At 40.4% G+C, this 14,855-nt stretch overlaps 1 protein-coding gene across 2 annotated transcripts in view; it reads left to right on the top strand.

Moving 5' to 3' along the window:
* Positions 1 to 48: 48 nt before the first annotated feature.
* Positions 49 to 14,855, top strand: part of CRY1 (cryptochrome circadian regulator 1) — a 39,841-nt gene continuing 25,034 nt past the window's right edge. Inside the window, exon 1 of one of the 2 annotated variants that reach the window (XR_008431228.1) lies at positions 49 to 646. Coding sequence is in view for 1 of the 2 variants with exons in the window: in XM_053944176.1 (XP_053800151.1) it covers positions 489 to 646 (158 nt within the window). In the remaining variant the exon portion in view is untranslated. The remainder of the gene's footprint in view (positions 647 to 14,855) is intronic. The other variant, XM_053944176.1, reaches the window with a different exon arrangement.

The following is a 14,855-nucleotide window of genomic DNA, read 5'->3' as shown; positions in this document are numbered from 1 at the left end:
GGCCGCCCCCTGCCCCGCCGCGGGTGCGCGGCCGCCCGGCCGGGCCTCCCTTCCCCCGCGCGCCGCCCGTAGCGAACACACCTCAGAAACGTGAGGGCCCGCGGTCACGTGGGAGCGGCGCCGGCCAATGGGCGGTGGGGGGCGGGGCGGAGTGGCCGGCGCAGCCCCGCGCAGTCACAGGGCGAGCGGCGAGGAGGCGGCAGCGGCACGGACGGCGCTTTCCGCGGGCAGGGCGCCGTCACCGCCCCGCAGTCACCGCCGGACCCAGCGCTCACACCTTTCGTCCCTGCTCTCCCCGGCGCGGGGGCTCCGCGGGGTGATGCGTCCCCGCCGGGCGGCCGCTCCCGCCGTGTCCGCCGGGTCCTAGAGCCGTCCCAGCGAGGCTCCGCGGGCCGCTCCGCCGCCCGTCCGTGCTCGCCCGGCGGCGCCGGGCCATGAACGGCCCCGCGGGCGGCGGCGGTGGTTCCCGCTGAGCGCCCGCACCCGGCATGGGGGTGAACGCCGTACACTGGTTCCGCAAGGGGCTGCGGCTCCACGACAACCCGGCGCTGCGGGAATGCATCCAGGGCGCCGACACGGTGCGCTGCGTCTACATCCTGGACCCATGGTTCGCCGGCTCCTCCAACGTGGGCATCAACAGGTGGCGGTGAGTGCGGGGCGCTGCGGGGGCCCTAATCTCCGCGTTATGTATTCGGTCACGCTGCCTCCCCGCCATCCCCTCCCCTCCGCGCCCGATTGGGCCGCCGCCAGCGCCGGCTTCCCTCGGCCGCTCGCCCTCCCCGCGGGCCGGCGGTGTTACATATCCAGCCCAGCGCCGGCCCGGGCTGCGGCGCACGTGGGAGGGACGGGGAAGAAGGAACCGGGAAGCCCGTGGCAGAGTCCGGGGTGGTGGGCTGCGGCTTCCCGCTGAGGGGGGCGCTTGTTCTCGCTCTCGAGGGCGGCGGTTCAGTGCCCGAGCGCTAGAGCTCAGAGCGGGGTTGCTGCCGGGCGGAAAAGCCTGTGGGGAGCACCCCAGAGTAGGTTTGCACCATTTCAGGAACTCTGGGCAGCCGGGAACCCCAGGGCGACTCCGTCCTGGAGAAACTGAAGCTGCTCTCTTAGCTCAGAAGTACTGTTTCAGAGTAGCGTTCCTACACGGAAGGGTATCACAAAATATCATGAGTTGGAAGTGACCCACGAGGATCATGGAGACCAACACCTGGCCCTGCATAGGACAGCCCCAAGAAACCCACCGCGTGCCTGAGAGCATTCTCTAAATGCTTCTTGAACTCGGGCTGGCTCGGTGTGCAGTGTCCCTTTCTGGAACGTGCATATTTATTCCTGCACCATCAAGCCAGTTGTAATTCTCCTACCCGATATAAAAATGAACTTTACTGTGGTGCTGTGACTGACGCTTGCATGCTAAATGTGTACCATAAGGCAGAGGTTAACAGGAGTTCCGTGCATGCTTGTCATGTGAGATTAGTTAAAAAATCACTAGGAATCTGAAAATTGTTACCCTTGTAAAATGGTTGATAATGCAGTAAAGTTTGTGTATTATCTGTCCCTCCAATGTCAGGAACTTGAAATGCTAGTGAACTTAGCCTGCCCAGACTACAATGCTGAGAAGTTGCCTAATTATGGAACAAGTACAATGAAACTTATCTTAACACTACGTCATAGAAGAATGACAAAGTTTAGAAACTTCAGGTTTCAATTGTGTTTACTTGAAGGATTGTTCCTTTCAGATTTAATAATTTGTATCCTAGCTTATACTTTACCAACCAGGTAACTTACCTTTGGAGGTTTCTGATTTTCTATTTTTTTTTTCAGATTTCGAGAGGTTTTCCTTACAATCTTCTTGTTTTCAAGAGATAGAAATACTAAAGATGCTTTTTGTAAACTTTAACTCGATGGTTATTTCATTTTCACTGACCAAAATAACTTACAAATAACTGTTAGATACTTCCCTTATCTGAGATTCATGATGTACATTTATTTTATAAGAGACTTTTAAATCGCTTTTGTTTTGAAGAGATATGTTTTTTTTAATAACATTTTGACTTACTGAAGAGGCCTTAATTTTGTGGATGAAACATGAACAGCCACTGAAGTTTTAAAAGAATGTGGACAACTGGTACAAATCTAAGTGTCTTAAGAATACTTCATAGGTCTCTAATGTGCCCTGCAGTTGAAATGCTGAACAGTTTTTGGTTGTATTCTCTGCTCTAGTGAATGATAGACAAATGTGAACTTTGATTCTTGCAGAAGGAAATTAATGTCTTCAGTGCTATAGCCGTGGTTCTTGAATGTAATATGATCATTAGCTAATAGAGTCCTTGAGTACATCTGTGTGTGATGTATTGCTGGTTGGTTTACTTAAAAAATGTTTTCAGTGTTTTAGAGGGCAGCTAGTCTTTCCACTGCATTTTGCATTTGAAGAAACATGTCTGGTTTTAGTTGCTGGTTAGAGGGACTGAATTTGGGGTAGATTACAACTCCCCTGTCCAAAGCACATCAAGCAATCTCCTGGTACTCAAATACCCTCGAGGCACATGCTGCACATGGATTTGAGTAGGAAATCTTGCTGCCTTCATAGCCTGGTTTTGTGAAATCATCAGTTTTTTTTCAAGTTTAAAAGTACAATAGCTTTATAGAATAACTGGCTGCTAAAGCTGTATGCTTATTAAGGTTCTTCTCAGTCAGTTTTTATTTAAATGGACAGTTACTAGTTTGGTATGAATCCTCTTTAGGTTCCAGTGGTTTTAATGCAATGCTTTTAACCACTGCAGTCACATACATTCCCAGTAAGTATACACAAGATCTATGATGCAATTTTTTAGTTTCCCAGTCTTATTTGGCACTTATAATTAATGAAAAAACATTTTCTTTTTCACTTGATGACTATGAGCAAAATCGTTGCTTACATGCCTGTTGAGAGGGTGTTGTATTGAGAAACATTTTATTTGAGACTAGGAGCAGAAGCCCTTCAGCATTAGGAAGGTGAGTCAAATTTAACCTCCTGGTGTGCATTTACAGTGGTCCTTTCTTAATTTGAGTTGATTGACACCAAGTGTGTGTTGTCCTAGTGCCCTGGGCAAAACTCTGCTCTGTCAAACTATGACTAATGCAATCTACATGAGGAAAAATGGTGAAAGAATACAAGAAACCAGGAGGTTTAGTTTCTTGTTAGAATATTGTCATTGTCATTCTGCAGGGTCACCAGTTACGGTTTATATTAACAAATGTGTGTTAGATCTGGTAAATAGCAACCTTTAATACTAAGGTGCTTTCTAATTAACTTTTCTCTTTAAACAGTCATGTAACAATCAGGAACTAATATTTTTGTGTAATTGCACTATTGAGCAAGTCTAATTACTAAACAGTCACATGGTCTTACTGACCTCCTTTCTCCTGGCATTCAGCCTACCTGTTCTAAATTCGTGAATGCTACGTAACAAATGCCAGGACCTCCCTCAGCTCATTTCTTTTTTTTCTGGGTCTGTTCAGTTTCTTCTTATTGTTCCTTTTTTTTCAAGCTGTCAAATAAATCAAGATGTGCTTTCATTGAAACATGCTTTTTCTATGGGATGAGTTCATAGTGTTGTTCACAGATCAACACTTGAGAGAGAGAAGTTACTTGGTGCAGTAAAAGGTGTTGTAGAAATGGTGGAGGGAGATGCCAAATCACACTAAGGCTCTCTTAAAATTTTGTCAGTTGCCCTTAAATGTTAGGCACCAGAATTAGCTTGCATCTAATTGTGTCAACAAAGCAGGCAAAGAATGTAACTTGCATACTCCAACAAGGAACCATTACCTACTTCTGAAAAAATGTGTTCCTATGTGCTCACAGACTTTTCCATATTAAGGAGAATGGGATTTCATGCTTAACAACATCACCTAGGGGAGAACTTCATTTAGCGTTGGTTTTAGTGCAGAGTGACAGTTGATCACAATACCTGAAAAGAAATGCAAACATTTTTAGTTGCTGCATAAGGATTTACTTTAGGTAATAATTTACCTCTTCTGCTTTGTCTTTTTAGGGATATATGTCTGTCTTTGATATGCTAGTTAAAACACTTTTTTAACCATTCCTAAAGAGAACAGATTTTACTTTTAAAATAGGAGTAATTGAATTTGCTTTGTATATCTCTTAGATTTTTTTGAGAATATTGATGTGTTCAACATCCTTAGGTTAGCTGCTGCTATTACAGATAGTGGTATTGACTTCAAAGAGAGGTGATTTTTTTTCCACACTCAAATTTCAAGCAAATAAAAAAACCTGAGGGAAAAAAAAAAAAAAGTTTCCTTTCCAGGACAATCACTGCAATTCATGGAAATGGGAACTTGTTTTAAAAATAATACTTAGACATCTTTCTGTAGTATCTATTAAATTTTGCTATTCTGTGCATCTGGTTTTGAAAATATGCTTACAGTTTCAGCTTACATAGTTATGATTTGTCCAATAGAGATGTGTTTGTAGGATGGGGGATTGATGGGAAAAGTTTGTCGATAGAATTAATCTATGAGTGATTTGAATTTCATATGTATAATTCAGGCAGACAAAATTTGTGTATTATATTTAATTAATTTTTGGTGACATGCTTAATATATAAAAAGAATTCACAGAAATATTTATGACTTCTCTGATGAAAACATCTCTTTAAGTTTGTTTTTATTGTGAAGTACTTAGAATGAAAATCTATTTGATTTATGAAATATTTAACATGAAGCCCACGAAAGGCACTCTGTCATTCCCCTTGATTAGACAGGGAGTAGAAAATAAAAAGCTTGTGAGTCAAGATTAGGACAAGGAGAGACCACTCAGCCATTACTATTGTGGGGAAAATGAATTAATTTATTACGAATCAAATCAGAATAGGGTAACTGAAAATAAACGAAATTCTTAAAACACTTTCTTCCCACCCCTCCATTCTTTCTGGGCTCAACTTCACTTCCATTTTTTCAATCTCCTATCTCCAAAGAACACAGAGGGTTGAGGAATGGAGGTTTTGGTCAGTTCATCAATTGTTGTCTCTGTTGCTTTTTCCTCAGGGGAAGGATTCTTTACGCTCATATTTTCTCCACCACAGTCCTTCATGGGCTGTAGGTGGACAGCCTTCCTCTCAGTGGTCTTCACCACAGGTTGCAGGGGAATCTCTGCTCTGGTGCCTGGATCATGTCCTCCCCCTACTTCTTCCCTGACTTAGGAGTTTGCAGAGTTGTTTCTCTCACATATTCTCATGCCTCTCTGGCTTCAATGGCTCCTGAGCAGTAACATTTTCCTCCCGTCAGATACATTATACCAGAGGCGTTACCTTGACCAGTGAGTGGCAGGTGGGTGTTGGAGCTGTCTGGCATTGGCCTGGAAAGACAGGTGGAAAGCTTCCAGCAGCTTCTCACAGCAAGCCACCCTTGCAGCCCCCTGATACCTTGACTTGTGGCCATGCAAACCCAGTGCAACCCAGCATACCCTCCAATAAGTGGCTTCAGCTGGAGAGTGGAGTGTGCCACTTGGAGCACTTGTGTTCGCCCAGCCCACTAAACTGAGGGTGATTAATCTGTGAGAAGTCTGTAGCTTCTTTCCAGAAGTTGCATTTTCAGATGGGAACTCTGTGGTACCCGCAGTTAGACTGGAGAATCCCCCCAGTGCCACACCCCTAGGCTGCTCACCTGTTCTCTTCTACAAAAAACATTTTTTACCCCAAAAGTGCCTGCAATTCAGCAACTCCCTCTATAATTTGTGTTATATGATCTAGCCCTATGATTTACAAAGTACGTCATTGAAACACACTGACGTATGTCCTCATGGGTTTAATCCTGCACTGTTGATGAAAGGGTTGGTTCCGCCCTTTTATGATAGCACACAACCCTGTGGTGCACCAGTTTAGCTCATCAATCTGTCCAAAAGAGATTAATTACCAGTTTTGGTGGAATTAGCTCTGTGGTAGATTGTGCCAGCAAAAAGGTCACCGTAGTAGTAGTGAAGAGGCAAAGAGTGGGAAGGGCAGGTACCATTTCTTTCCGTGGCGGTATAGATTTGAGTCAGATTGCAATGGCCATATCACTCTTGGCTTGCATTGCTCATGTCTGCAGTAACCACCAGGTGTTTTTTGGAAGGGGATTATTGTTTTCTTCTGTGGCTTGCCATTTGTTGATGCTCTTTGAAATGATACTGCTGATAAGTATTGGCCTTTTTACTGTGCTGGGAAAAGATGCAATTTCTTTTTTGTCAAACTGTCAGAATGTGAGAAATAAGCCTGCTAGCTGAGAAATTACACTGTGCTTGTTTCCTTATTTTGGTGAATGATCTTGTATCACCAGATTCTGTAAAGTAACTATTATTGAATTGGACAAGAAGACTGCACTGGTTGGTGTGGAGGGAGCAGGCAGTACTGCAAATTGATTTGTGCTCAGTAAGTTGGTTTTTCCAACACAGTAATTACTATAGGCCAGAAAAACTGCAGTGAGCATCTATACAATCTGGACTCCAAGGCTGATCTTGAAGGAGTTTTAATTCTTCAGGTTAAGAAATTCTGAGGTTTTAGACACCTGGTTTTACATCACTAATCTCCAGGTTTGAGCGCGTGTCCAGAGAAGATCTGGGTCAAGTGTTCTTGATATGTAATAGTATGTGGACTTCGAGTATTAAGGGAGAAATGTGATTCTGAAACAAGTCAATAGGATTTTTTAGTCTTCCTTCTCTTGGGAAGAGTCTATTTTTCTTTTTATTTTACAAAAGTATCAATAGATCACATTCTTTATTTGAGTAGGGCAAGGTAATCTGTTCACACCTCATAGTGTTTCCTGATCTGGTCATAAACAGGGAGGGTGGTAACCCCCAACAAACACCATCTGTGGTGAATGTGAAAGCAGCTTTTTTTAGTCAATCAAGAATTCAGAATTTTTTTTTCCTTAACTGATCAGTATGTGACAGTGTCAATGAATTTTGCATCTGTTCTTCAAAGCAAGTTATTTTATATTATCATTCTCTTTTGGACATTTTAATACAATAAAATCTTTTCCTCCAGTTTGGGAAAATGTCTTTATCCCAACAAATGGAAGCTACTCTTTAAATATATTATGCAAATATTGCAGAAAAGCCTACTTATCATTGTGCACTGCCTGAACTTTTTGGTTTCTAACAGTTTATCTACAGCATGGAAGCCTTTATTTTCAGAACTGGTTCTTTTCCATACTGTGTCTCAGTGCCTGGCAGGTTTTCAGGTTAGTTATATAACCTGTGATAGGAGGAAGGTCAAGCTGCCAGAAAAGTCGGCCATTTTTTCAGTGTAGAAGTCACTCTAAAGTCTGTGATGTTATGAATTTACATACTGAAAGAAACCCTTTGCTTTAGGGAATTTTGTGACCTTCCCATAGTGACCTAAAAAGGCAAAAGTCACCTTGAGCATGAGTGGGTTGTGTAAGTAGTGTAGGAGTATGTAGCTTTGTATTCCATGGGCTTAGTAATTTGCTTATCACATTTTAGCAGGTTTAATAGCCGTACCTCTGGCTACCCCTGGGAAAGGACTGGATTTGATTACCAGGGTAAGAACTTCATAGTATTCTGGTGCAATACATTTCACTTAGATTTCTCAGAACTCTTAATTTAACATGGAGCAAGGTTAGTTTGTGTGCTTCTGTGTACTTTTGGCTTTCATGTTCTTTGCAATCTAGGTCAAGAGGTGAGTTATAATTGCAGTGTTCTTCTAACCCTGAAGCCTCCATTTGTTTTCCAGGTCACCATAAAGCATTTGCTTTCACTGTTTTGGAGTTTCCTGGGTGTAAATGATTTTTTATAAGGGAACAAAGCTTCAGTGGAGGTGAAGGGTAGACTGGAAAGGACAGGTCAATATTTCAGTGTTCTGTTTCAAGTGTGTAAGTGGAGATGGCTGTGGCCAAAGTCCGCATGGCTGCCTATACTTTTGGAACAGTTAAAAATTGGAGTGCATTCCAATTACCAGTGGAGATAATAAAAACCAACACATGAGCTTTGCTAGCATTAGTTTAGACAGTAAGTGCGCTGCAGTGAACAGAACTTCTTAAAGTATGTGCTCTTTTTTGGAAATTCTGTACTTTGATTTTTTTTTTTTACTATTTATTTTTAAATTACATTAATATTTGAAAGGGCTAAAATTCAATGTTGGTAAACCTGGATAGGAAATAAGAATTTCATAATACTCCGGGTTTTGGAAGTAAACTAGTACATTCAGGTGTCAAACTGTTGCTTAAAATCTTTTTGAAAAGTGCTAGTGCAACAACTTTTTTTGCAGTAAGATAAAACCTGTTCAGTTTTATCAGAGATGGAAGGGATTTGTTCCACTGAACATTGGTTAGGACGTGTCCTGCATATCTAATTTCTGTATTAACAGGCATGTGATGTACACCTGAGCTTTTGTGTTATGCATTGCTTCCTCCTACAACTAAACTAGAGAAATTTTCTGGACCTGTTTTAGAAGTTTACATAGCATTTCTTAATTTATAGAAAAGCATTTCCCTTCCTGTTCATTCTCATGCATTTCTTCTTTAACATCTGTATGTTTGTGGCTGTTTCACAGACATGAAAAGTAAAGGCTGTAAAATTCTCCCACTGAAGGTTTGTACCCTTTCAGAACATAAACCTGTATCCCTTCAGAATTAAAACCAGAAATGTTGAAAAAACTGTATGTAAGCTCAAATGGAGAAATTGTGAAGTATGAATATACGTTATTAATTCTTCAGTGATGGAGATGAAATATCTACAGTACAGGTTACTTAGGAACAATTCTTCTAAGGAAAACTTGGATTTTTCTATCTGTTATTCTGTTATCTATCCGAAGTACGAAATCCATGACCTAGGAAATGCTTTATTTTTTATAGTAAGGAACCTGTGGAGTTCAGTGCTTGCAGATAATTTTTCGTTTTGTTTTGTTTTGGGTTTTTTTTTTTTTTTTGTTGTTGTTTCTCAGTGCCAGTGTTCTACTGATCTTATCGGTGAGGGGTAAACTGTGCTGCAATTGAGAGAGAGAGAAAAAGTGATTGAAAAAACAGAAATAAGAGGGTCATTTGCATCAGACAGAGAAATAAATAAATAGGTAACTTGTTCATATAGGCTGCTCATTATTTCAGGCCTTGTATAGTTCATAAAACATGATCATGGTCTGAATGGTTGCAGTTTTGCTGTGCACTGAAGATACAGAATGTCATAGCAAACATCTCAATTTCACAATCTGTGCAGTTCTGAAGTACTGGGGAAGTATCCAGAGAATTGCGATACTGAATTTTATAGAGCAACTGGCATTGAAAATAGTTAGTGGCTTGATTTCTAATATACTGGATTCATTAAAGAATGGACTAAATGTTGTCGTGCTATGTTCTCTATAGAGTTTCCTCTGCTTTGAAATTTTCTGTCTATAAATCCTGTGACATCAAGTGATTTTTTTTCATTCTTTCTCCTTCACACTTTGTTCTAGAGACTAAATAAGCTCATTTTTTTCTAGAAGTCTTAAAGCTGTAGAAAACATTGTGGCTTTTAGCAGAGATTACCTAATATTTTTTCCCTTTTTCCTGTCTCATGGGGGAAGTATGACTACATAGGCAAAACTGAGACATGCATTTAAAAGAAAATATTCTACATAGTAATTTTTGCCATCCAGGTTTCAGAAGGGTCTTTGGGGGAAGAGGTTGCATTTCAGTTTTGTTCTTTATAAGTCTTGCTATTAGTGAACTCAAAAAGTTGAAACCATCTAAGTCTTAATGGGGGTGATCAAGCCAAGGATGGCATCTGGATTATTTGTTTTATTTGCGTTGCCTAGGGATAATTCCTGTGACTTTCCTTCATTACTTTTCAGTAGATGACAGACCAGGTCTAGTTTACTGTGCTTTATCCATGGTTTTTTTAGAGAGTGTAACTGTTTGCTGTTTACTGCTCTTGTACAGTATCTCCCAAATCCTGTGAATGTTTCCTTAAAGGTCTCTATGAGAAACTTAATTTTTTTTTTTCTCTAGCATACTCTTTCATTTGTATGACCTGAACATTTCCTGGTATGTAGTTTCTTCCGTTTATGACAAAGGAAAAAGTTGTAAATTGCTGTGATATTGACAGTTCTGCTTTAATTGCTTTGTATTTCCCTCTTTTATTTCAAGGCTTTTGTAACCTGAGGACACCTGTGTAAAATTAATTTTCATCATATAGCCATGGTGCTTTTCAGTGAGTAGGGTTCTTTTACTGGTTGAAATTCCTTTCTGTAAGTTAGTTGCCGATAAATTTACTGTTGAGGAGTACTTTATTTCAGCAGTAGTGTGTTTTTCTTCTAAACCATGAAGAAAATAATGAGTTTGTGGGGGACAATGTGGCTGTTTCTATTTTTACAATTTAGAATTTGGCTTTTTGCATTCTTTTGAACTTAATTCCACCAACCTCTCTTTTTCAGTGCCAACACTGAAACATTGTCAAAGCAAAATTCCTCAATGCTGCATTTGCAGCATTTGAAGGAATTTTTACTCCAATTCTTTACTGTATCCATAGGAGACAGTGTGAAAAAGCTTGCATTTTTGGCATTGGAGGTCCCACTTTGAAACAGAAAAGTGTTACTAGTAATCGTGTTGGTTGCTCTTTCAGCAGCAGCATCTCCTATTTATTTTTGTAATTCTGCACTTTTTTCCCCCTTCTATTAGTCTGTCTTTATTCCAGAATCCTACCTTTGCAGTTGTTGCTCTATGGCTTGTCAAGTGCAGTGGTAAAGTAAAAATAATTTTTAGGCTTTTTGGGTGTTGTTTTTACTATTTTGTTTGATGAGTATGAGGTTTTCAGGAACAGTTATGTCATTGTAAGTGGCTTGTTCCCAAATGAAATGGTGCGGGAAATTTCAAAAACTTTTCCACTTGCAGTACTATATTGTCACCAGTTGCAGTATTTTTCCTGCTGCACTAAGAAATTTTAAGAATACCTAAGTAAACTTTTAATCATAAAATACCTAAAGTAAACTTTGGAGAGCTTTATTGTGTGTTCTTTGTTTTTCTGCTTTCATCATATGAGCTGTATTATCTGTCAGAAGCTTTCTGTTGACTGGAGTTTTAATTATGATGTACTACATGGTAATGCCTAGCTTGTCTTTTCTTGTAATGAGTTTTCTTTTGCTTGGAAATGTTTGTCTCTTGTGCTTGTCTCTTTAATTTTACCTTGAATGAAAGCTTTTGAACTTGATTGAATACATTGATCAAAAAATACCTAAGTACAAGTCAGTGTGATTGATGTTTGAAGTCTTGTAGTCTTATTTCTACAGAGATAATTATTTCCTTCATTAGTTTAAGAGGTGATATTTTTTCCTTTGTCATAAGGAAAAATGCTGGTTTAAACAGCAACAAAAAACAGGGAATTATGTAATTGTCAGCGCTTCTTCCTTTGTGGTACCTTTGTGTCTCCCCTCTCCAGTGCATGCAGGGTTAAATAGGGTTTAAAAACATGTGAGCTTTACCTGCCATTCACCAGGGTTTTTCTTTTGTGCAGATTTAATGTTATTTAGACCTGTAATAAAGGATGGTGTCCATTAGCTTGTGCTTGGATGGTGGTACAGGAACAGCCTGTTTGTGCCGGCGTTTGGTGCCAGCTGTTGAGTCTGGCAGGGGACACGCTGTTCACGAACGCCTGTTCCTTTTCACACCTTCCCCTTCCATTCTTTATCAGCTCCTCCGGCTCTGAGCGCTGCCGTGGCACTTTCTGAGCTCCGGCACATATTGGGTTTCATGTAACCTTTAGCCACCGACACTTCTGAATATGACACAGAGGAAGAGCCGAACCGACCCGCTGCTTGTACCTGCTCAAATGAAGCCTTTCTCTGTCCCTGTTAGGAATAAAGTTCAGCTGTGGTACAGGAATCCTCTCGGAGCGGCTCCGTAGGGAAGGAGTGTTCGGATCTTGCTACAACGGTTACATATAACTGGAAAAGTAGGTCATTGTGGCAGGGAGTAGTCCAAACAGCCGCCCGGTTGCTGCAGCAACGACCTACTTTACGAAACTATTTTTGTTGATTCATATTGAAATGTTCTTCTTGAAAGTGCTATAAGGAAATGATCAGGTTAGGAGATATGTAACAGTGGAAGCTGCAGGCTTTGTGGACTCCTCCTGCCCTCCTCCTTCCCCTCCGCCTCCCGCCCCCGTGGTCTTGCCCCCTGATGTTGAATATAGGAGGATTAAAGTAAATAAGGTTTGTTTCTGTTCGGGGTGACCTCTAATGGGGAACAGCTTTTTTTTTGCCTGAAGGTTCTGCATAACAATAATACCTATCATTGCTGATTATGTTTCCAGAGTTCAGAGCCTACAAATCTTCCCCTATAAATATTGTCTGTAGAAATAACTTTAGAGTTAAAACAAAACAAACAAACTAGAGAACCACCTTTTTCTTGGAAAAGATAAAATCTTTCTTGAGCACTGGAACAGGCTCTCCAGGGAAGTGGTCACAGCACCAAGCCTGATGGAGTTCAAGAAGTATTTGGACAACACTGTCAGGCACGTGGTGTGATTCTTGGGGTTGTCCTGTGCAGGGCCAGGAGTTGGACTCATTGGTCCTTCTGGGCCCCTTCCAACTCAGGATATTCTATAATTCTATGTATATCACTTTTCTGGAATGCTCATAGTTTCTCTTGATATTCAACTGCTCTTATACTAACCACTTTTCTCCAACAAGGTTTATCCACATTCAGGAAGGTGGACTTGGTGCCTGCCCCTTTTTCTTTCTTTTCCTTTTTTTTTTAAATTGGCAGTGTTGTTGTCTGAGTCTTCTCTTTTGCTATTAATTCTAATCCTCAGACAAGCAAACTGGAAAGAAAGTACAGCGATTCTGTATAAACAGGTGTTTTCCAATTGTCTACCTTTATTCTTTCAACGAAGTAATAAAAAAAGCTGTCGCTGGTGTTTAGGAAGTGAATTTTGGAAATCCACTCCTGTTTTCTAAAAGGAATGGGGTAGACGGGGAAAGTGTAGAAGTACAGTTGTTACTGTAAGTTTAATTCTTCATAAAATCTTTAAACTACTATGACTTGGGCAGAGGTGACTGAGTATTACTCCCTAGTTATCAGAATTTTCTACTTAACTGTCCTATATAACTTTTTAAGATCAGTTTAGTTACTTCAAGTGATGTACCTTCTGTTGGTCCTGACCTTCAGTATTGCAGAGAGCTGCTGAAGTTGTGGCAGATGAAGATAGCACATTTATCCAGACGTTATTTGGATTATTTAATCTATTGTGGCTTGAGCTATACTTCAGTTCTGTTTTCCAGGACTTACTGAGCTCTTTGCATTTCCTGCATCATCTCCTACATCAGCCTCTGCAGCATGAGTTGAAGATTTACCTCCACTAGTCTGCCCACATGCTGAGATAGTTGAGGACAAAGTGGAGGTTTTCAGGATTCATGCAGCTTGATAAACAAATATGTGTTTCAGTTATTTGTTTGGGGGGGTGTAAATAGTTTTTTTTTCTTCATCATTATTGCTCAAAACCCTGAATACATTTTCATCAAGTTAACCTTGTATTCAGCTATAAATGACTAATTTCAGGTTTGAAAGACTGGTTCAGAAAATTTTAGCATTTTGATTCATAATAGTAGCAATGGTAAGTTAAGACAATGCTGAAAGTCTGACCACCATAAGGTGAGCACCAGTAAATTTTAATTAAGATTTCCAGGAGTAGCTTCAGGATGGTTTTTTTTTTCCATTTTCCAAACTTTCTACCAGTTTCTGTGCTTGCTAAAGGATTTCAGCTCTATCCCTAATTCTCTTCTATTTGTTTAATAGATTTTTGAGATATGGGAAGCCAGACATGATGGAATTGTATGTTAAGGACTTGCAATTTATCCAGTATAGTTGAGAAATATATTTTTTAAGCCAGTGTTTTATTTCTAGGAAACATAAAACTGCAAAATTTTACTAGCACTAATTGTAACCTTAAAGAGGTCACTTTAATTTAAGGAGAGGAAGAAGGTTTTATTAAAGGAAGGGCCGTATAAAATCTGTCCTTTAGAATCAGATTGCAAGACTTATCTTGATGGAGTGCTCTTACTGTGCTTGTTCTTTTTAAATGAGCCTTAGCTGTTACTTTCTCATGGACAGCTTAGATTGCTGAAAATAACGTGGCTGAAATATTTTATAAAGCAGGCCAGCTCACATTTAATTACATCAAGCCTTAAGAGATGCTAATTTAAATAAGAGAACTTGAATACATGAGAATAAGGTGGTTTAAATTTATGTATGACCATGTCTGTACTCTCAAGTAACTCTAATTTTGTAATTTGCTTCTAGGTAATATTTCCCCAGTTGTCTCCAGTACAATTTGTTTGCTCTTGGTTTTCCTTTATGGATCCAAGTAGTTTCTCTCTGGAGAGAACAGGCATAAAAAATGGAAGTCAAATAACAAATACTTTGATTTATTAGATTGGAATTAGAGGATTAGAAAAAAATAAACACAGAATATCTACATTAAAGAACAGAAGACACTAAGAGATTTAGGAAGCTGTGAGCCTGTTAGTCTTCTATCACCAGCAGACTGGCCTTTGTAGCATGAAGTAATTTGAGATGTTCAAGTTATGTGGGAATAATTTAGGTGAGTAATGGGTGCCCTTTGAATATGAAGTTAAGATCCAGACTTCATAGAAGCTAAATACACCTGCTAAATACGCTGTTAAGTATGACTCACAAAATAGGAACCAACTTCATAGTGCTATTTCACGGAATCACAAAATGGGTGGGGGGGGACTTTGGAGGTCATCAGGTCTAACCCCTCCCCTAAGGCAGATTCACCCAGAGGAGATTGCACAGGATGTGTCCAGGTAGATTTTGAGTATCTCCGGGGATGGGGACTGCAACTGCTCTGGGGCCTTTTCTAGTGATCTGTCACTCCCACA

The sequence above is a fragment of the Vidua chalybeata genome, chromosome 5 (assembly GCF_026979565.1).
Source record: "Vidua chalybeata isolate OUT-0048 chromosome 5, bVidCha1 merged haplotype, whole genome shotgun sequence".
In the NCBI taxonomy this organism is placed as follows: domain Eukaryota; kingdom Metazoa; phylum Chordata; class Aves; order Passeriformes; family Viduidae; genus Vidua; species Vidua chalybeata.
This window is presented reverse-complemented; position numbering and strand designations above follow the sequence as displayed.